Source organism: Coregonus clupeaformis, unplaced genomic scaffold (genome assembly GCF_020615455.1).
Source record: "Coregonus clupeaformis isolate EN_2021a unplaced genomic scaffold, ASM2061545v1 scaf0095, whole genome shotgun sequence".
In the NCBI taxonomy this organism is placed as follows: domain Eukaryota; kingdom Metazoa; phylum Chordata; class Actinopteri; order Salmoniformes; family Salmonidae; genus Coregonus; species Coregonus clupeaformis.
In genome coordinates this window covers 191,508-214,877 of record NW_025533550.1, presented here as the reverse complement: position 1 = coordinate 214,877, position 23,370 = coordinate 191,508, and the positions used below count along the sequence as shown (strand labels likewise).

Genomic DNA, 23,370 nt, shown 5'->3' with positions numbered 1-23,370 from the left:
TTTTATTTCTCAGTCTCCCATATTTCAATGCGATCCTGTTGTTTCTTTAGGACAGTGTTTTAACATAGCTATACAGAAGCCCTTGGTTTGAGTTCAATAGGAAGAAGAGGCACAAAGACAGGAAGAGACAGACATGGAAATACACTGACTAACAGAATGCACAAACACAGACAGACAAGTAGCCATTTTGAATGGAAGACAAGATCGTAGAGAAGAGAGAGAGAGAAAATGACAACTAGACAATATACGAACAGACTATAACAAGACATTCAGTTTAACTTAGGACAAAAACAAGACTTATTGACAAATACATTTAAATAATGGCACTCTTAACATACAAAACGGATCTCATAGTACTATCGACTTTGACAGCCAATTCTAAGTTAAGGCAAAACTCAATGGAATTAGACAGCGTTTACAGAGTAAAACAAAGAAAGGTATTGTAAAATATATCAATTAAAAGATTTGCATATTTTGCAGGCTTTCCCGAAACAGTTAAACTGATATCAACTGGTAGGTACTAATAGTTTGCTACATTGTTAAAAGATATCTACAGAATATATAATTTATATACACACACACAGAGTGTACAAAACATTAGGAACACCTGCTCTTTCCATAACATAGACTGACCAGGTGAATCCAGGTGAAAGCTATGATCCCTTATTGATGTCACTTGTTAATTCCATTTCAATCAGTGTAGATGAAGGGGAGGAGACAGGTTGAAGAAGGATTTTTAAGCCTTGAAACAATTGAGACATGGATTGTGTATGTGTGCCATTCAGAGGGTGAATGGGCAAGACAAAAGATTGAAGTGCTTTTGAACGAGGTATGGTAGTAGGTGCCAGGCGCACCGGTTTGTGTCAAGAACTGCAACACTGCTGTTTTTTAAAATACTGAACAGTTTCCCGTGTGTATCAAGAATGGTCCACCACCCAAAGGACATCCCGCCAACTTGACACAACTGTGGGAAGCATTGGAGTCAACATGGGCCAGCATCCCGGTGGAACGCTTTCAACACCTTGTAGAGTCCATGCCCCGACGAATTGAGGCTGTTCTGAGGGCAAAAGAGGGTGCAACCCAATATTAGGAAGGTGTTCTTAATGTTTTGTACACTCACTGCATATGCATATATATATATATAATGCAATCCTTATTGCATAATGTAGCCCCTAGAACAGTTCACACTTGTTTCGGTTGTAAATCTTGTCAGGTTCAGTAATACTAATAAGTCATACAACTATGTTAGTCAAATACAGTGCTTTAAAGTCCTCTTTTAAAGTCATTACATACATTCCATCTGAACTATTTCTATCCTGTCTTACTCATGACTTACTCTCAGACCATGATTATCCAACCCTAAACATTGTCCGATTTAATATCTACAGTCCAATAGTCAGTGATTTGGAAAACATAAGTAGCTAGTAAAGAAATAACCTTTTCGCTAAAAGCTACAGTAATTATTTAGGTTCTCATTTCTCCATCTTAACTGGCAGTCTTAACATGATGTATTTACTCACAAAAACAGGTTCCTCTTTTAAAAGATTCACAATAGTTCAGAAGTACCACAGACTCAAACCAGACAACTGACTGACACATACAACTCTTAGTTCTATATCAAATCTACAGACAATGAGACATACGCAACGTCCACGAACAAATGAAAAACCTTATGACCACTGAATAAGCAGGAGATGTTGAGGGAGTGTTCTTCTTTAGTTTCTATCATGATAAGAGACTGATAAATGGTAAAAAACCTGCAGTCATAGTATTTATATCTTTGTTAAAAGCCGATTTAAAAAGGCCTGGGTCACAATGTGCAAAGTAACAATGAAAAGGGGTAGAAGCATCCGCATACTGCACTGAACATCAAAGATACAGTATATATACCTCCTCTTCAATTCAGTCTTTAGAAGTTTCTTAAGCTTTGTCTTAAAGCAGTTGAGTTCTCTTAACTTTCTCTTCACACAAAGGCAACTTCAAATATATACAGTACAGAAAACATTGGAGTGGCTGTATTTGGAAGAGCATCATGGGAGGTACAGTAGGGAGCAGAGTATGTGAGCGGAGTGGAGCTGGAGCGAAGCGATCCCAATTTGACTGGAGCTCGGAGCGAGATTCCCAAAGGCTGGAGCGTCGGCCTTCTCGCCCGCCCGCTCCAATATCGCTGCAGTAGCGCTCACTTCACAAGCTCAGGGCATGCCCGGCCCAGCATGCATTTGTAGTCTACTTGTGTGCTGCTATAGCCCCTTGTTTTAGCTACTGTCATGGAGTTCGCTAAATATTTTCATAAAGAAACTGATATAACACACAGGTGCTAAATCAAGGTGACTTACAAAGATGAGGACCAAGAGCAAGAGAGGGAGTGCGGTGATGTGGTGTCCACAACTAAATAATAATTGTGGAATCTGAAAAGACACGTATCCCGAAAGCATGATGGTGTACTTACTATATGCACATGTTAAAAGAAAGGAACGAGGTGGGTAGATAACTAAGTGTGTCATTGTAGCAAAGTATTTATACACTAAAAATCAGATATCTTAAATGTTTCATTCATTTTTGTTCTATTATCTATACAATAGGCCGTAATTGATTTTGGCCCAATAGGCCTGGCATATTCCCACGTTCAATAAGCTTTCCGTTTTGATCGGGTTATTTTGCCTTAAAACCTTTAGGCCTACCTATGGTAAAAAACAAAAACAACTCTGCATCTCTGCCCAGCCTGGCAAGAATGGCCAAACGGGTGTTTAGCATCCACAGTGGCTCTACAAGTGAGGAGAGGATTTTCTCCGATGCTGGCCTGCTCTCCAGGCACCATCGCATGAGCCTGAAGCCACAGACTGGCCAAACTCGTGTTTCTAAAAATTAATTCTAAAAATAAATTCAAAGGCACAAAGTCATTTTTTTGTTTAATTTGTATTTAATTCTAAGTAAGTCCCAGCCTATATGCGAAATGTATAGACTATAATGATCAAATACAACGAAATGTTTAAATGCTGCTTGCTTTATGTCCCTACCAATCTATTGTCGCTCTCGCAAATGCTTCACAATGTATTTCTTAGTAGGCTATAGCCTTGAAATATTTGAAATAATATATCCTAAATAATTCATTTTCGTTCCTTCTATCTGGCTATTTAGAGTGTTTATATGCTGTTTAATATGACATGTAGCCTATTTGAAATGATGTGCGCGTCTTACGTTCACCTTTTCATATTTATTCAAATCATATGGTTTGGTTTCCATACTTCTAAACCAAATGGTAGGTCCAGGTAGTCACAAAAATAGATGGGTGTTGGTGAAATTGTGATTTTCATGAATGGAGCGAATTTAGAGCAGCTGTTTTTTATTCTGTGCGCGTAGCGGTTTTTAGCGGAGCCTTTGGAAAGGACGTGGAGCCCGGAACTGGATTTCCAACCGCTCAACTCCACTCACATACTCTGATAGGGAGGAGCGATATGAAGGATACGCTACAGTAAGGGCAAGGGGGAGTGAATTACAGGTTGCACACATTACAGTCTTTGATATAGCTGTGAGAATCCTGGGCTGTTTTTCCTTTCTTTTTCTCCCTCCACTGTGTTTTGTTTTCATCAGTCGTTTCCTTGCTCTTTCCTTCTGATATGCCCCCCTGTAAAGGATGGTATCCCTCTTCCATCTTCCATCCATCATCCACCTCTCCCTCCCTCCTTCTATACCTTGTTCAGCTCTTGTCCTTCTCTGGTATCTCCTTGCGTGGGCTCCCGCCTTTGCCTTGGTTCACACTCAACCTCTTCAGAACCTTCATGGGTTTAAACTTCTTCTCTTTCTTCTTCTTCTGTTGCTGCTCGCCCTCTGCTGCTGGCTCCTTCTGGAAGTCTGGAGGAAGGGAGAGATGGAGAGAGGACGTTAGGAGAAAGGAGAGAACGAAGAGAGAGAGAGGGGGGAAGACAAAGACATGGACGAGAAGCTTGAATACTTATAGTGGAAAGAAAGAGCAATGGGAAAGTTCTAACAAAACAAGCTTTTGTCTCGTCTTACCTTTTTTCTTCAACATGGTCGCCACCAGCTTATCCTCTTCCTCTTCCCTATTGGAGAAGCACAGTAATATCACCAAAAACACAGACATTGACTGCAGATCACCTATCTAACATCATCCTACTAGCCCATCCTGCTCTGAATGAGCTCAGACAGTAGATGACAGGTGATTGATTACCTCTGCCTGTCCTGATCCATGTTGTTGATGATTTGGTTCCGCTGTTCGATGACTGTGACCAGCTCTGTCATCAGCTCCTGCTCCCTGCCCTTGTCCTCCTCATTCCAGTCTTTCTCTACAAGATGGAGGGATTGAGAGGAGAGGATGAATGAAGAGTAATGCAGTCACTTTTAACACATTGATCATTTTTTGGACCCTGTTCCATTTCAGTGAATTCAGTCCTCCAACACCAAAGAGGAAGGAAAGAGAAATGAAATGGAACCAGGTCTTTAGTTAACAAGCCTCCCATCCCAGGTAGGTGCAAGGGCCTTGTGCTCTATGATATCATTCACAAAGAGGAAGTGAGATCACACACCCGGCTTGTTAAGAAGACATCTCAGCTCATACTCTACATCAGCCTGCCTCTCCTCCAAGTTCTGCTGCTTGTCCCTGTCAAGAGAAAATAAATAGCGTCAGAATCTTAAAGAGACTGCAGCCAAATGGGCCAATGAGCACAGGCTCTGGTGAGGCTTTGGTACGTACGTGTAGACCAGCTCAGCCTCGCGGCGCACCAGCAGGTGTTTCTCATGGATCAGAGTGAACCAGTCCACCAGCAAAGTCTCCTCCTCCTCATCTATAACAGGACAGGAACACGACCATGAGAATATAATAAGATTATACTACAGATACAAATATGGATTATTAAACTGACTATTAGACTATTGACCTGACTATTAGACTGACTATTGAAGTGACTATTAGACTGAATACCGAACTGACTATTAGACTATTGAACCAACTATTGGAATATTGAACTATCAAACTGACTATCAGACGATCAAACTAACAACTACCTAACCGACTATTAGACTATTGAACCGGGTATTAGACTATTGAACCGGGTATTCAACTGACTATTAGACTATTAAACTGAATATTAGACTATTGAACTGACTATTAGATTGACTATTGAACTGAGTACTAGACTGACTATTGATCTGACCATCAGACTATTGAACTGACTATTAGACTACTGAACTAACTATTAGGTAATTGAACTGACTATTCAAATAATGACTATTGAACTGACTATTAAACTATTGACTATTAAACTGACTACTAACCATTAACTATTGAACTAACGATTAGACTATTGACCCGACTATAAGACTACTGAACCGACTATTAGACTATTGAACTGAGTCCTGGACAAAAATATTTTAATAGAGACTCTCCATTGAACATGCTTCTTAGTCCAGGGGTAGGCTTAATCTGAGACCATGCAACCTCCCTATATCATAAAATGAGTCTCTAGAGGTTTATATGATGGCCAGGAGTGCAGAACAATGGTTGATCTGATAGTTTTACCGTTGGGGTTGTCTCTTAGTTTTCTCTCCAGAGCCACTCCTCTCTGCTCCAGCTCATCCAGCTGTTTCTCCAGCTCTCCCATCTCTCCATGGATGTCCTCTACTGGGATGTACTGGTCTGACTGCACCTGGACAACACACACATCACAAAACACACTAGTACTGCAATCTTAGAATAATACAATATGGTACAGTTCGCATTATTTACATCCAGATAGAGTTGTTCCTTTGAAAACATTAGTGCTACTAGTCAAACTATATCCAACTATAACCAATACCATTGCCTATTAATAGCAGTAATAGTAGACTTTTGTTGGCTTGTCGCCACATTCCATAAAAAGACTTGCTCTGTCGGATGCTGAATCATCGAGTGACTCATTGAATTACAAACTTTAGCTGACTGTGGCGTCCTCACAATCTCACCTTGCGTTTGATGAGGGGGAAGCCGTGTCCAGGTGCGGGGGGCCGGGCGGGGCGAGGGCCTCTAGGGGGTCTGGTTTTAGGGGAGGAAACGGGGGAGGGAGAGGCTTTCCTGTTGAAAGGGTTTTCCTTACAAATCCGCTGGAAGGAGAGAGAAGACAGAGATGAATGTCAAGGTATTAATAATTATCATGGTATTTGTTAGTTAGATATAAAGCTCATTACATTGAATATCTTGTATCATTAAAAGGTTCTTAGAAGTTAGTGGAGTGTATTTTTACATGGTGAAAAAATTAGAGGTCTAGAATCCCTTACCTTGGGGGGTGGAACTGGGATAGCACTTGACGCTGCCAGGGGGCTGGGTGTCGTCGGGGGTCTCGGGGGAGGGGGTCTGGCGCTCCGATTGCTCTGCGGAGTGGCTGGAGCCGAGCTAGGATTGGCTGGCTGGGGAGGAGGGGAGGGGCTCGGAGAGAGGCGATTGGCTGAGGTAGAGGGGGAAGGGGTGGAGCCACCACAGGGCCCGCAGATGGAGGGCTCTGATACACTCTTGGTGAAGGGGTTGTCCTGATCGCCTGTGGCTCCGCCCCCTAGGGAAGATGGGTGGGAGGAGCTATGGTCGGAGGCAGAGGATAGGCTTTCTATGCTAATAGCTGGGGAGGGAGAGGAAGAGGAGGGCTGGGAGTGAGGAAGGGCTGAAGAAAGAGGGATGAAGTGATATCAGAAAACAGAAAAAAGGAGCAGAAGTTGAAATGGAAAACGAAGTAGAGTTGAATGGGACGAGGATGGAGGGAAAAACATTGTGAACATCCATGTACACACATCACATGTCTTTCAAAATGACATCAACAAAACCACAGTGCTGTGCAGGACATACAAGACACATGATTGACATGATTTGAGGTGAATTGGATCAAACCAGTCCATTGCGCTAACCCAGTGGTTCCCAACCTTTTTCGGTTACTGTACCTCCAACTGAATTTTGCTCTGCCCGGAGTACCCCTGAAGTATCCCCTCATGTGCATTTTACCAAGAAGCCTATGGTCTCATAAGTCTTCTCAAGTACCCCCTGTGGATAGGCAAAGTACACCCAGGGGTCTTAGTACCCCTGGTTGGGAACCACTGCTCTAACCAACCTCTATCCTATCCTGTTACCTTCAAGGCCCACTGACCTGAGTTAGAGTTTTGGGGCCTTGGAACAGGCTTTGGGGGCGCTGGACGTTTCTTGCACCTGGAGCCACTGGGGCTTGCAGAGCGGGAGGAAATACCCCCACTGGGGGGCGTGTCTGGATCAGCTGCAGCGTCTGCAGCCTGGGTGATGCTGTACCACGGATGACTCACCACCACAGTGGGCGAAACCAAACTTCCTACTGACCCCTCCCCTGACCCCGCCTCCTCTTCCTCTACTTCCTCATCGAAGGGGTTGGCGGGTGCAGGGGGCGTGGCTGGTCTGCAGCCCTCCCCTTTTAGAGAAGATAACGAACCAGTGTTTGGGGGCGTAGCCACTCCAGGGGGAGGGGGAGGGGCTGGTTTCTTCTTGGGTTCTTGGGATTGGACGAGGACCAGCCAGGGCGGGTTAGGGGGTTTGGGGGCGTCGCTGGAGAGACTGGAGCTGAGAGACAGGATGAGTGGGGGAGACAGAAACAGAAAGGGGGGGGATAAAACAACAAAGACAGATGAGTGCATGAAAACATCAACATACATTAACACACAAAGACTGCTGGACAGAGACTGGGAGAGACAAACAGATTAAGTAGTCCAACCACTGTAGACTTATAGTAAAGATAGGTTAGTCAGTATACTGAACCTTCCAGGGGAGTGGGATCTTTCTCGAGGTCTGGGAGCTGGAGGAAGAGATCTCCTGTGTTCACCATGATCACCTGAGAGTCAAAATCAGAGGTTTCATTTAGTTTCATATATTTTATTTTAGCAGGGAGTTCACAGTTCAGTTGAGGATCTACTGCAGCAAATAGCAATAACTTATTTCAGCTGTCAATCCCTTTAAAATCGACCACTCACCATTGACCGCGAGGTTGTCAACGCGGGGTGGGCGGACCCTGGGGGCGGGACGAGGCGGAGGGGAGGGCTGTGACAAGCGGCGAGGGACGGGGACTGGCTTACTGTCCCCTAGTCCTAGATGACTGACAGGTGTAGGAGGGATAACCCCATTGGCTGTGTCTTTGGCTGGTGTCTGAGTCTCCTCCCCCTTTCCCTCGTCTTGCTCCTCCTCGATGTCATCGAAAGGGTTGGGAGGAATGGAGGGTGGAGGTTTCACCTCTTTTTCTCCTGCGCCGTCTTCCCTCGCTTTCTCTTTTTCTGTTTTCAAAGAGTCTGTTTTTGTCGTTGAGGTAGGACAGGGTGTAGAGTCAGAGTCATTGGTTGGTGTGGGGGGGTAATCATCATTGGTGATGCCCTCTTGGGGCGGAGTCTCTTTTGGTGGAGTCTCTTGGGGCGGAGTCTCTTTTGGTGGAGTCTCTTGGGGCGGAGTCTCTTTTGGTGGAGTTTCTCGGGGCGGAGTCTCTTTTGGTGGAGTCTCTCGGGGTGGAGTCTCTTTTGGTGGAGTCTCTCGGGGTGGAGTCTCTTTGGGTGGAGTCTCTTGGGGTGGAGTCTCTTTTGGCGGAGTCTCTTGGGGCGGAGTCTTTGCCCCCTGGTCCCTCCCAGAAGGAGGAGAAGTTTGAGGCAGCATGGGTCGACCAATCCTGACAGACGGAACCGTTGTCGGTCGCTTGCTTAGGTCCGGTCGGCCATTCTGATTGGCTAAGGCAGACCTGGCAAAGTGATGCGTGCAGACCAGGGAGCCGACCTCGTTTCCTAGCTTGTAGGACCCAGGCAGCAGAGTGCTGCTACACTCCCTACACCTGAGAGAGGAGAGGAGGAGGCAACATTCAGAAGGCAGTAGGCTCTGACATACCCTGTGGTAAACATATTGATTAAACACTTGTAAAAACATGGTGAAAATCAAAGTTTAATTTCTTCAAACTCTGGAAATGCATGTCAACAGAGGCAATGCAACTGGCTGTTTTGAGTAACTGGAATAGCAGTGTATTATCATTTTACAGTTGACAGATTCAGCAGTATGACATGTTGTAGTTGCTGTGCAGACCAGATATACAGTAACTGAAGTGGTGGTGTTCACCTGAAACAGTTGCGGTGGTAGAGCTTGCCGTCGACCAGGAACCTCTGCACCAAGTGGACGTGCCTCTGGCAGGCAGCGCAGATGCTGCTGAGGGTGCTACGCTTCACCCCCGCCTGTACCCCTCCGTCCGTACCCGTCTGACCAGGTAGGCTCAGCTAGCACGGGCGTGGCAGGCAGGTGGCCAGGGGGTGCGGGTCGCAGGTGGAGGGGGTGGGGGACGGGGGAGATGGAGAGGATAGGGGGGAGGGAGGGAGGGAGGTGGGGGGAGATCAAACACGGAGTCAGGATCGAGGATGTGGAGGATCCATTCTGCTTATCATTCTGCTTATCATTCTGCTTATCTAGCTAAAACCAGTCTGTTATACTTCATCATCACCTTATCAGCTTAGAGTCATTGTCTTAGCTAGCTATACTATTATTATTGCATTTATTTTATATTCATTCAAAATATTATTGTCTTGATATAAAAAAGTGATATGTATTAAGTGGGAAAGTAGTAAAGTTCCAAACCAGCTGTTAATTAGTTAGGAAAGTCTAGTAGAAAACTAGTCCTAGTAATGGAAGAAACTCTGGCAGGCGTTTTTAGGTCGAGTTAAAAGTTAAAAGGTTAGCAGCAAGTGTTCAAACTTGGCACACAACGTTAGTGGTATAAAACAACAGTTAAATAGTTAGTGTTTATGTACAGAGGTTAAAGGTTAAAGTTCAAAGTGACTGACCTAACTGTTTCAATCCCCCCCCGCCCATCCTACTGTCTAGGCTCAGGACCAGAGAGAGGGGAGGAGATTACAGGCCAGGAGGAAGAAGAAGAGGAGGAGGAAGAAGAAGGGGAGGAGGAAGAAGAGTAGGGGGAGGAGGAGTGGATTTCCGTCTAAAGATGCGGAAGAAGGGAGGAGGCCGGTATGGGGGGACGGTGGGAGGAAGTGGTAGAGAGGGCATGCAGAAGAAGGGGAGAGACAGGATACAAAGGCTATCTTTAAAGCTACCTTTAAAAGAAAAACAATGGAGGCTAAACTTATAGGATAAAGCCCACATCAATAGTACCTTATAGGCCATATTTCTGAGATATCCTACAAGTTTAGCCTAAAATGTATTTAGTCAATAGAATTACTCCATCCCGTACCGCATTGATGTAATGGACAACATGACTTATATCGAAAACACTCACACACTAACTAGTACCCAACCTCTGCCATACGGACACACCAATAGATGCCATAGACAGACAACAATCCATTCATGCATCTCTGAGTGCTTTGTGCACGACCCGTTTGCATTGACACCTAAATAATGTGACAGTCAATGTTATATAACACCCTTTGAGTGGTTTTCCAGGTCTTGGTCCATGACAAAATACAACCACAAGCACAAATACATTCCCTGTTATGTTAAACAAATACAATGAATTAGTTATAGTTATCACGCATGTACAACAAAAGTTAAATCAATGTAGTAGGCTTCTAACGCAGCCATTAGTTTAATTTAATAAGGCGCTGAATTAGAACCATGTGAATGACATCATACACACATTCCATCAATCCAGAATATCTGCATACTCCGAGTCGATATTCACGTAATAATAAGGAAAACATTATTTCCCATTGACCCCCAGTGTAAAAGAGCCAACTTTGTCATCGAGTTCTGTTATACAGAAATAACATACACCAGGTCAAAAATCCCAACCATCGGTTTGCAATGCTCCCACGTTGGGAAATAGAGCCTGCGAGAAGAGCCCTATGGCTTCAGGCTATTCGGCGTGGGACAGTGGGAAATTGTGGGGAGCCGGTGTCCAAGTAGGCTACACGTAGCTAGCTATGTGTGTGGAAAACATTTAAATCACAGGTAAGACATTTAACTTGTTTAGTACAGTCAGTTTGTAACTCCATTCACTACTTGTAGCTGTATAGTCTGTTTGTTTGTGTTGTTGGTCTTAGCTAGCTTAATGTTCTGGTTGGAAGCTAGCAACACATATAAACAATATCCTAAATGTAGGCTAATATTGCTGGGGGGCAATGAGGAGATTCCGGATCTTTCCCATTTACATTTACGTCATTTAGCAGACGCTCTTATCCAGAGCGACTTACAAATTGGTGCATTCACCTTATAGCCAGTGGGATAACCACTTTCCAATTTTTTTTTTTTTTTTTTGGTGAGGAGATTCCGGATCTTTCCCCATACGGCCCTTTCCCCTACGCGTTTCCATGGCAATTCCATTGTTTTGGTCACATTCCATTGACCTCTTTACCACATGTATTCATGCATAATCAGATTCCCTGATACCATCGTAGCCCTTACCTCAGGCTCAACCACTTTGTCTTCCAGAGGGGCCACCGGTCTCTTCTGGGCCGGCTCAATGTGGCCTGTACCACTGGACCTCTTCATGCAGGGGGGGTTGGCTACAGGAGAGGGAGATGGTATCAGTCAATTTCTAATCGAGTTTATGCATTGGCTACTGTAGATATTTTCCTTTGCGTCAGAGCACTACAAAGCCCAGAGGGACTTTTGAGAGACCAGTTACAAATGCAATCATGTAGTAGTGACTCAGTGATGAATGTCGGTGATACTGTCATATCTAACAACACAGCACCACTTCTTATCCAGCTATCGAACCGCTTAGGTTACAGTTGTGTACTAAAGGCCCTGGAGTCCTGGACCACGTTCCGTAGGCAATCGTTGTGGAACATTCAGATAGAACTATAATTTGTAGAACAAATATGCCTCTCTGACAAATAGAAAAAGGGATCACGTCAGCTCTATTCATGACAATTCTATCTGCAACATTCCACAACACAGTCCTGGATTGGTGCTTTCACGGTGTCTGGGTCCTCCAACCCCAGAGCTGTACTACTCACCATGGGACTTGTTGGTGAAGAAGTTGTAGTACTGGGAGACGTAGGTGATGATGCTCAGTCTGTCAGGCACTTTCATTGACACCATGTCCTCTGGGTCCAGCAGAGCAGGGATACCCAGCTCCGCCTCCGCCACCTCAAACGCCTAGGGGAGGGAGGGAGGGAGGGAGGGAGGGAGGGAGGGAGGGCGGGAGAGAGAGAGGGAAAGACCATAAGAAATAGCGAGAAAAACAACAATGTGAAAACAGACATCAGTTATTTTATTTTGTGTGTGTGTGTACTTTGATACTTGATCCCCTGCTTCAACAAACCTCAGTGTTATTTGGTCATAATGAAATGTTAAAGCCTGCCTGAATACTGTTGGCTAGATAACCATCTGCCTAATGAAAAATTCCCCTGAGGAAATGAAGGCCTTAATAGTTCTGTGCCCCAAATGGTACCCTATTCTCTAAATAGTGCACGACTTTGACCAGGGTCCATAGGGAATAGGGGGACCCATATGGCTCTATGTAGGGAATAGGTGCAATTTGGGACGCAATGCTGGTCAGGTTACAAAACACTGGGGATTACACAATCACTTGGCAGCTGTTCAGTAAACAGGGCCACAATTGATGCAGAACTGTGTACATGTAAACAAACTGTTACAAACTGTGTACATGTAAACAAACTGTTACAAACTGTGTACATGTAAACAAACTGTTACAAACTGTGTACATATAAACAAAATGTTACAAACTGTGTACATTTAAACAAACCAGTGAATGGGAGCTGTTTTTGCATGTGAAAAACAAACAATCATCAAATGTATCTCGGCCAAATGTAATATCAGTCAAAACAATGACAGCTTGCAGAGAGTAGTTCAGCTGAATGTTATCCCAGAAGCAAGATAAATTCTAACAATTAACTCAAAACAGAATGTCCCATGATGACTAAAACTTTTCAAGGATTATCAGTAGTCAGATAAGTCTGAGAAACAATGGTAAACAAACGCAGGGGAACAATTGAAATCTACCGTGTAGACAATGATTGGAAGTTAATCATCTAGCTTTAGCTTAGTATGCTGCGTGTTTGGGTTCAGGATTAGGCTGTCTCGGGCTAACTCAGGCTAATGTCGTAGCTACAGTGAAAACACTCCAAATGTTCATAGATATCTGACATGCTGCCAGTGAAACAAACACTTATTTCGACCACCAACTGCTTCTACCCTGAAAAAGCTCTTGGATAATTGGAAAGAAATGTAAATAGTAGCATTCAGCTGCCAACACTCAAGCTCAGTTTGAGGATTAATACAAATAGGCTAACCAAGGCCTACTCAATATTAGAGCAATGTTATTTTGGCCCCTTTACAGTTGTTGATAAACAAATATTTGGCTTTTATGTAAATGCATTGCTACCACAAACAGGCCTATAGTGGAGGACTAGTTTTTTTAATATCCTCCCTTCGGTTAGCTGTTTTGTCTTTCTTTCCTGTCCTCATTTGCTCGCTCTGGCTCCCCCTTTCTCTCCTTCCCTCCCTCTCCCTCTCTCACCCCCCTTTCCCATGACAGGCTCCAGCAGGAACCAATACACAACTATGCTCTCTACAGACAGACAGACACAGAAGTATGAAACAGACCAATGAAAATGTATGACACTTAACTGACTAACTAACTGTATGACACTGCTCTTCTGTCATACCCACAATCCATCCGTTCCTCATCTCCATGACCTTCCTAAACAACACTCATACTCTCCTAGATACTAGCAGGCCTATACCTGGGCTACACTGTATTCTAGCATTACAGAATTCACCCAAAACATAGCCTACCACAGACTGTTAAATAGCCATCACTAGCACATTAGAGGCTGCTGCTGCCTATTGAAATCACTGGCCACTTTAAGAAATGGAACACTAGTCACTTTAATAATGTTTACATATCTTGCACTACTCATCTCATATGTATATACTGTATTCTATTCTATAATATTCTACTGTATCTTAGTCCATGCCGCTCTGTCATTGCTTGTCCATATATGTATATATTCTTAAATTCCATTCCTTACTAGATTTGTGTGTATTGGGTATATGTTGTGACATTGTTAGATATTACTTGTTAGATATTACTGCACTGTCAGAGCTAGAAGCACAAGCATTTCGCTACACCCACAATAACATCTGCTAAACACGTGTATGTAACAAATGAAATGTGATTTGACACCGAGGAGGGAACCAGAGTAACAACCATGACTGACTTGTCACAGCTAATTACAGTATCCGGCAACATGAAGTCACTGGCTGATTCACAACTAATCATAACATCTAGGCCTAGGCTATTAGAGAGTGTCTGTATGTGTGGAGAAGTGATGTGTTCTTGTGACTCACCAGACGGTTGTTCTCGTAGACATTCTCTTTGGAGAGGGAGTCAAAGTCTCTGGAATGAGGGACAAAAGACAACATTTAAAATCTAAACAAATAGCCTACTCTAAATAATTGATACAACATTACATCACAATACTACGGTCAGAATATGAGAGATCACACTACTATTATTAGGCAAAAGGGTGAGCATCTAACCAGAACAGTAATAAACCATATAGCATATTAACGCTAAAATATGTAACCTTTTGGCGACCCAACCAAATTCACATAGAAATGTGAGTTATAGGTCAGTTATAGATTATTTCCTGTTGAAAGTGTGTCTAAGAAGCGGTAGATCTGTTCTATGAGTGCTATTTCTATGCTTCCCATTCTGAAGTTGTTTTTGCATCTTTTACTTTGGGTTTTGTACACCAGCTTCAAACAGCTGAAAATACAATATTTCTGGTTCTGAAAAATATATTTCACAGCGGTTTAGATGGTACAATGATTCTCTACACTATACTTTATTATTATATTATTATTATTCTTGTTTTGTCACATAAACTGAAATTAGGCAAACTACTAGAATTTTAGCAACCAGGAAATGGAGCGATTTCTACATAGTGCATCTTTAAGTAATGACAGGCCTAACTATCTTGGGTGGGAGGGTAAAGTCAATTTGATCTCATCTGAAAAGTCTCTTGAGTGATGGCCCATCAAACACCATCAAGATCCTAACAGAATGACAGACAGTGTTTGCCCATACACAAGCAGTTACCTCCACATTCAATGAGACAATGGGGCCACAGCCCCCATCAAGTGTTTTATGGGTGAACCCCACTGTGATGAAAGGACAGCAGGTTGGCTCAACACAGCAGTAATGAGTAGGTGGCTGGTCGACTGGGCCTGGAGCAGGGAACTAAACCCCATATTCCCACCAATTAACATCCTGCTGTAAAACTGGGGTTGTGTCTCAAATGGCACCCTATTCACTGTGTAGAGCACTACTTTTGACCAGAGCTCTATGGGCCCTGATCAAAAGTAGTGCACTATGTAGGGAATAGGGTGACATTTGGGATGTATCCTGGAACATTAGTGAGTTGCTTTTGGACGCAACGTGTCTGCTCTGTTGAAGAAGGGAAGTAGGAAAAACACCAACACCACAACCTTGGAGGAGAGTTTGAAACCTCCCTAGCACAGCCAAGCCCATAGACTAGTATGAGGCAGCCTATAGCACAGCCAGCCTATAGACTAGTATGAGGCAGCCTATAGCACAGCCAGCCTATAGACTAGTATGAGGCAGCCTATAGACTAGTATGAGGCAGCCTATAGACTAGGCAGCCTATAGCACAGCCAGCCTATAGACTAGTATGAGGCAGCCTATAGCACAGCCAGCCTATAGACTTGTTTTGTTTTACCCCATATGTAACTCTGTGTTGTTGTTTTTATCGCACTGCTTTGCTTTATCTTGGCCAGGTCGCAGTTGTAAATGAGAACTTGTTCTCAACTGGTTTACCTGGTTAAATAAAGGTTAAATAAAAAATAAAAAAATAAAAAAAATAAAAGACTAGCCAGCCTATAGACTAGTATGAGGCAACCTATAGACTAGGCAGCCTATAGACTAGTATGAGGCAGCCTATAGCACAGCCAGCCTATAGACTAGTATGAGGCAGCCTATAGCACAGCCAGCCTATAGACTAGGCAGCCTATAGACTAGTATGAGGCAGCCTATAGACTAGGCAGCCTATAGCACAGCCAGCCTATAGACTAGTATGAGGCAGCCTATAGCACAGCCAGCCTATAGACTAGTATGAGGCAGCCTATAGCACAGCCAGCCTATAGACTAGGCAGCCTATAGACTAGGCAGCCTATAGCACAGCCAGCCTATAGATTAGTATGAGGCAGCCTATAGCACAGCCAGCCTATAGACTAGGCAGCCTATAGACTAGTATGAGGCAGCCTATAGACTAGGCAGCCTATAGCACAGCCAGCCTATAGACTAGTATGAGGCAGCCTATAGCACAGCCAGCCTATAGACTAGGCAGCCTATAGACTAGTATGAGGCAGCCTATAGACTAGGCAGCCTATAGCACAGCCAGCCTATAGACTAGTATGAGGCAGCCTATAGCACAGCCAGCCTATAGACTAGTATGAGGCAGCCTATAGCACAAAGTGAGCTCTGTTCTCCCCCTAATCTGACTCCCATGGCCCCTAATGCAATTAGATTATCCGTCCTGAACTAGCGCTACGTCACACACACCCTGCCTAGGCTACTGTATGTGATGGCCCACTCTGCTGTAGGCCTACTGGTGCTAAAGCGCTAACGCTACAGCTGAGTCTGCTATGACTCAAAGTTGTGCAAAGTGCAGCAACCGCCACCGCCAAATCCTCCTTGAGTAACAATGAAATCTCTGGAGTGGTGTCGCTCTGTCCTTCAACAGCTGACAGCCTGACAGGCCAGATCAGAGCAATGCTTCCCCTGTATTCATTTAGCAGTGGCGCACCGCAGCTGCTAAATTGTTGTTGCCACAATTTTTTTTTTAGAAAAGATAATTGACCTATCACATTTTTTAAAATATAATCTTTGAGAACAAGAAATAACAAAATAAAAGCTAGACACTTCTAAAAACAAATTGTGGAGTATTTTTGGCATGGTTGGATTAGTGACGGGGCACGCAGGGTTAGTGTCCATGGCCAGGGGCCCCCATTGATTTTGTTATAATGTTTGAGCATAAGAACACACAATTAGCCATGGCAAAATGCATATAATTGCAGGAAATTTGTTTTCACACTGCAAAATGTTCTCTCAGCTCCATGGAAACATTTATAGAATGTGGTCCTCTGTAGCTCAGCTGGTAGAGCACGGCGCTTGTAACGCCAAGGTAGTGGGTTCGATCCCCGGGACCACCCATACACAAAAATGTATGCACGCATGACTGTAAGTCGCTTTGGATAAAAGCGTCTGCTAAATGGCATATTATTATTATATTATAGAATTGCAGGAAATTAACTGGAAAAACAGAACATTTTTCTCTCTGCCAACAATTCCCGACCAATTTAACTCCGGACCAATTTAACCCACTCCTTCTGCGAGCATTGCACATTTTTGGGAGAGAAACACTGCAGACCATGACATAGACGGATGAGGGAGAGAGAACCTAATCCGACAAGTATTGCTGCCTCGCTCACAAGTTTATTTTTGGCAAGGGGACTGCCATCACCACCGGTGTGCTCGCTGTCTACCATCCTCATGTTTAAGTCCTGTATTGTGCGAGTGAACTTGGTGTTGCTGCCAACAAGATACATGGTCTGCTTTAAGCTACATGGTCTGCTTTAAGCTTCATGGTCTGGTGGTTAACAACAAACACAGCATGTAGTCAAATGTCCTCTGTTTATTTGGTGGTGATGTTGCTGTGTGGACAGTATATAGAGAGAGGTGGAAAAGTGGTGTCATTTTGAACAGTCTGGATGGGTGAGCTGGATGGTGTGGGAGAATATCACAGAGAGGTAGAGAACACCGTGTCAGTGTGGAAAAGGGAACTGAAATACAGAAAAGGGGAAAGAGAGACAATACGGAGGCCACTAGTGTCGTGTGTCAGAGAGAATCACAACGTCTGACATGAGGCACCGAAATCACATGAAACTGAGGTTGATACCGACTGAATAATAACTGATCTGGGCCAATCTGTCTGGGCCCATTGATGGATCTACTGAACAAGGCTTATTGTTTGTACTGAGGAAATAATCAAAGTTGCCCCTACCAAACCTTGGTCAGACTTATAGCGTCAGTTTAATCACCTTGCTTATTAGCCCTGAACCAAGAGCCACTTCAGTCAAGAGAGAACTGGACCCTGTCTGATCCTGAATGACATTACTAGGTTTCAGTCAGATAAGTCCTGCGATGTGACCACTTTTGCTATTATTATGTGGTGCATTTGTATAGTACAGTGGAGTGCTGAATGCTGATAGCACAGACGTCAGTGCAGCACTAATAGCAGGAGTAGCATTGCTGTGCAGCACTGCACACTGACTGGCTAGAGTAGCATGAGAGCTAAATGCAGGTTGGCAGGCGGAGGCCTCTGCTGCAGATTACCCTGACGGCCTGTCTGTCTGGATCAGACTGAAGACAGTCACAGGGAGGCCAGGACAGTGCAGCGCTGCTGGTTGGTTGATGAGGCTGCCTGGCCAAAGAGCTCTAAGCTCAGCGGACAGAGGTAGAGCTGGATCTTTAGCATTTGACCCATAGAGATAGATGTACTGTAATATATCTGGTGTCATTTGCCTTCACTCACTCCCTTTCTACTGTATGTAGTAGTTGAAGACTTAGGTCGAGAGAGACACTCATGTCAGGTGATCTCATGTCCTGTCACACACACAAGCCAGGATGGGTGCAGTGTGTGTAGTACTGGTGCAGTGTGTATGAGATCCTGCATGCAGGTCATGCACGCTTGGTTTTCACACACACACGTTGAAGGACATGGACACACAACGTGTGACGTCCGCAGAACAGCAATAAGACATGCCATTACACAGCAGAGTTACAGTATGAGGTGCATGGTTGTCCCTGAATGATCTGTCTTGTACTGTATTGAATGTGAGGCATCATAGTTTGCTCACTCTTACTCTCAGTCAAGGCAGTCCTATTTACCATCTTCCGCTTCCTTGCAACCCATCATCGCAAACATTTTCATGCAGTTAGTTTGTGGCCTAACTGTGCCCTTGTTTTGTGACTGCAGTGTGTGTGACTCCAACACAGGAAAAGGGGTGTGTTGTTACAGACAAGGGCAGGCCCGTCAACCCACATTAGATACAGCACACTTGGCTTACCCTTGGTTTTCCCCTTTCTAATGCTGCTTAGAAACCGTCTCTAATGACGCCTAGATTACAAGTCAAGCCTAGGTTTGCTGGCCGTAATAGCTCACAAAAACGTTGTTAGTGGAACAATGTGATCGTTGTGGCAAAAGGGTAGTTAGCAAATCTTCTCATTCTGCACACAAACACTGGTGGTAAAATAATAAACACCAACACAAGCCAGAGGGCACACCCTCCCTATATTTAGTTGCATGTTGTAGTGACATGATCTTGTCTGTGTTCAAGACAAATTTAGTTCCCTGGCTACATAATTCTGAAGGTGGTCTGGCTCTGGCTGAGAGCACTAATATGCCACCCCATTATATTATCTAGTTACAGGCTAGATCAGTTCACTTAGCCTAGCGTTTGACCAGGAACACAGAGTGTACTCGAGTGTCCTGATGATAGGATTAGATTATAGTGAAGTCAGCAATCATGCATTACTGTATCGAAGTTCAGCGCCCAGCTAGTTCTGTTAACAGTTGTTACATTGTAACAGCGATGAAGTGTTGCAGCACGTTGCAACATTATAACTAGTGATCCTATTTTGGAGCAACAAATTGCTACATTCTTGATGAGTTTGAGAGTTCCATTGTTATTGAAGAATCTTTGTCAATAAGGACATTTTGCCCTGATGTGTTAAATAAACTCACTCTTTGTAGCTGGCGTGCTATGTTTCTAAATATGTATTGTTTCTGAGGGACAAGATCATCTTGTTTAGGCCTGGGAAGAAGTGGAGGAAGTTTTTCAAAGTTTATTGAAACGAAATACTTACATCAAATCCGGTCTATATCGGTGGATTATGGCACAGAATGCCAAACCATCCCGGAAAGACGATGACATGTTCTTGATGTCTACATCGTTGTAACTCTCGCATTGTATCCGACACCATTCTTGAAGCGCTTTTAACGACCCCATGTTTGGAAACATTCAGATTTTATTCCTTTCAATCTCAGTCTCATCCCACGTGTAACGTTAGCGGGATGAGAAAGAAGCTTTTGTAAGATTCTAGAAGCAGCTTTTAGAATTTTGGAAGACAACACCCGAAATGACTCATTCTGAATTCCATTGCCTGGTTGAGGATAGTAGCGTTGAAGTCACGTTTGGTAGCAAGCTGGCTAACTTTGCGATGTCAATGAAACATTGTTTCCACAACTCCGCCAGCAGATGTGATCAAAGTTTCGATCTGCAACTTTTCCCAACACGCACAATCAATAAATCACCATATAAAAAGACTCCTACATACAATGGGTTTGACAGCTTGTCACAGAAATGTTGTCAGTGACTCGCTAGCTAGCTACCTGGATTAGCTAGCTTCGGTCCAAATTTAGACGAACATCTCAACCCTGCTTCAGACTGGTGTGAGTTAGCCTTTTAGCTAGTTAGCTAACCGCTAGCTGAAGCTAACTAGCCATGTTTTCACCTGGAAAAACACATTCATTGACCCGAAACGTGTCCCTTATTTGTGTTAACTCAGTTACAATCCTTATGTTGAAGCATTCATCCAAAACTTTAAATGGGAAACGTCGTTGCTTGTTATATTGTGCAGTCCCATCTGTGTCGTTATACCGGTCAGACTCCAGAACAAGGCGCTTTTTCTTCCTCGTGCACTGTTCTTGCCGCGAAAACAGAAGATAAATGTATCAAACGCACAGCTGTGTTTGGATGGTTAGTTATATGTATCATGAAAAAGTAATGTAATCAAGGCAGCCGACCATCCTGCCAAGCCTTGCCTTGGCTGCCTGCTGTTGAAATGAAACGAATGCAACAACGTTCCTCCTATGTGTCCGCTAGAGGGAGTAGCTAAATACTTTTTTGGCAACTCCTATAATTACAGTACTCACACACTCAGTCTGTTGACAGTGACCCAATTTACAAATTGACAACTTTTATGGAATATGTTGTTGGTCTCTTCTCCTCTCTGTGGAGTTTAATAGACTTATAAGGGAAACGCTAAACAGCATATTGCTGTTTATGTTTCCAGTTTCTGTGCTATTAGGAGCAGGTTAGTGCACAGGCTTGTCATCATCAATGGTTGAGGGTTGAGAACACACTTTGTGGAGGCAGAGAAGGATCAGGTATATCAGCCATAAAAAAGAAAACCTATAGATAGACCATGGGCAACAGCCAGGCTTTAGCCTACTATTTGTGTTTCTATTGCAATGTATCTGTCTTTCTCCTGATGGAGCCTTTACATGTGACGATGAAACACAGAACATTGTGCCTTTCCATGGTATCTGTGTAGAAAAGTGACATAAACATCCTGGAATATCAATCATGGAAAATGAGATGATCATGCATGACATACAGTCGTGGTCAAAAGTTTTGAGAATGACACAAATACTAATTTTCACAAAGTCTGCTGCCTCAGTTTTGATGATGTCAATTTGCATATAATAATAAGCCATTTAGCAGACGCTTTTATCCAAAGCGACATACAGTCATGCGTGCATACATTTTTTATTTTTTTGTGTATGGGTGGTCCCGGGGATCAAACCCACTACCTTGGCGTTACAAGCGCCGTGCTCTACCAGCTGAGCTACAGAGGACCACGAATGTCATGAAGAGTGATCAGATGAATTGCAATGAATTGCAAAATCCCTCTTTGCCATGAAAATGAACTTAATCCCCCAAAAACATTTCTACTGCATTTCAGCCCTGCCACAAAAGGACCAGCTGCCATCATGTCAGTGATTCTCTCGTTAACACAGATGAGAGTGTTGACGAGGACAAGGCTGGAGATCACTCTATCATGCTGATTGAGTTAGAATAACAGACTGGAAGCTTTAAAAGGAGGGTGGTGCTTGAAATCATTGTTCTTCCTCTGTTAACCATGTTTACCTGCAAGGAAACACGTGCCGTCATCATTGATTTGCACAAAAAGGGCTTCACTGGCAAGGATATTGCTGCTAGTAAGATTGCACCTAAATCAACCATTTATCAGATCATCAAGAACTTCAAGGAGAGAGGTTCAATTGTTGTGAAGTAGGCGTCAGGGCGCCCAAGAAAGTCCAGCAAGCGCCAGGACCGTCTCCTAAAGTTGATTCAGCTGCGGGATCGGGGCATCACCAGTGCAGAGCTTGCTCAGGAATGGCAGCAGGCAGGTGTGAGTGCATCTGCACACACAGTGAGGCGAATACTTTTGGAGGATGGCCTGGTGTCAAGAAGGGCAGCAAAGAAGCCACTTCTCTCCAGGAAAAACATCAGGGACAGGCTGATATTCTGCAAAAGGTACAGGGATTGGACCGCTGAGGACTGGGGTAAAGTCATTTTCTCTGATTAATCCCCTTTCCGATTGTTTGTGGCATCCGGAAAACAACTTGTCCGGAGAAGACAAGGTGAGCGCTACCATCAGTCCTGTGTCATGCCAACACTAAAGCATCCTGAGACCATTCATGTGTGGGGTTGCTTCTCAGCCAAGGGAGTGGGCTCACTCACAATTTTGCCTAAGAACACAGCCATGAATAAAGAATGGTACCAACACATCCTCAGAGAGCAACTTCTCCCAACCATCCAAGAACAGTTTGGTGAAGACCAATGCCTTTTCCAGCATGATGGAGCACCTTGCCATAAGGCAAAAGTGATAACTAAGTGGCTCTGGGAACAAAACATTGACATTTTGGGTCCATGGCCAGGAAACTCCCCAGACCTTAATCCCATTGAGAACTTGTGGTCGATCCTCAAGAGGCGGGTGGACAAACAAAAACCCACAAATTCTGACAAACTCCAAGCATTGTTTATGCAAGAATGGGCTGCCATCAGTCAGGATGTGGCACAGAAGTTAATTGACAGCATGCCAGGGTGGATTTCAGAGGTCTTGAAAAAGAAGGGTCAACACTTCAAATATTGACTCTTTGCATAAACTTAATGTAATTGTCAATAAAAGCCATTGACACTTATGGAATGCTTGTAATTATACTTCAGTATACCATAGTAACATCTGACAAAAATATCTCATAACACTGAAGCAGCGAACTTTGTGAAGACCAATACTTGTGTCATTCTCAAAACTTTTAACCACGACTGTAGAGTGGTGGTGTGTGAGTTTGTCTGTGTATTTGGATGAGAGCAGCAGGTCTAGGGCTGACACAAGGTGAGTTTGAGTACGTGGCAATATGGGTTGAAATGGAGGCTTTTGCTGCAAGATGATTTGAGTCATAAAACGCATTATCATGCACCTCAGTTTTTTACTTATCCTTGACAACCGTGCAGAGGTACTACCAAGGATGGGTTGATGTGATGACGCC

General features: G+C 43.8%; 1 protein-coding gene across 3 annotated transcripts; it reads right to left on the bottom strand.

Moving 5' to 3' along the window:
- Nucleotides 1-1,020: 1,020 nt before the first annotated feature.
- Nucleotides 1,021-20,876, bottom strand: micall1a (MICAL-like 1a). Of its 3 annotated transcripts, XM_041870408.2 has the most exons (17): nucleotides 19,899-20,876; nucleotides 14,297-14,345; nucleotides 11,938-12,079; nucleotides 11,381-11,481; nucleotides 9,089-9,243; nucleotides 7,972-8,810; nucleotides 7,760-7,832; nucleotides 7,125-7,564; nucleotides 6,271-6,647; nucleotides 5,959-6,096; nucleotides 5,537-5,663; nucleotides 4,712-4,802; nucleotides 4,545-4,618; nucleotides 4,190-4,304; nucleotides 4,015-4,061; nucleotides 3,693-3,852; nucleotides 1,021-1,057 (listed from the first exon to the last, which is right to left on the bottom strand). In XM_041870408.2, the coding sequence occupies exons 1-16, from the start codon at nucleotides 20,051-20,053 to the stop codon at nucleotides 3,698-3,700; spliced, it is 3,078 nt and encodes a 1,025-aa protein (XP_041726342.2). In that variant the 5' UTR covers nucleotides 20,054-20,876; the 3' UTR covers nucleotides 1,021-1,057; nucleotides 3,693-3,697. The 3 variants fall into 3 exon arrangements, with proteins under 3 accessions (XP_041726342.2, XP_041726341.2, XP_041726343.2); XM_041870407.2 differs by lacking the exon at nucleotides 1,021-1,057 and having other exon boundaries at nucleotides 3,112-3,852; XM_041870409.2 differs by lacking the exon at nucleotides 1,021-1,057 and having other exon boundaries at nucleotides 3,112-3,852; nucleotides 6,271-6,605.
- Between the last annotated feature and the right edge of the window lie 2,494 nt (nucleotides 20,877-23,370).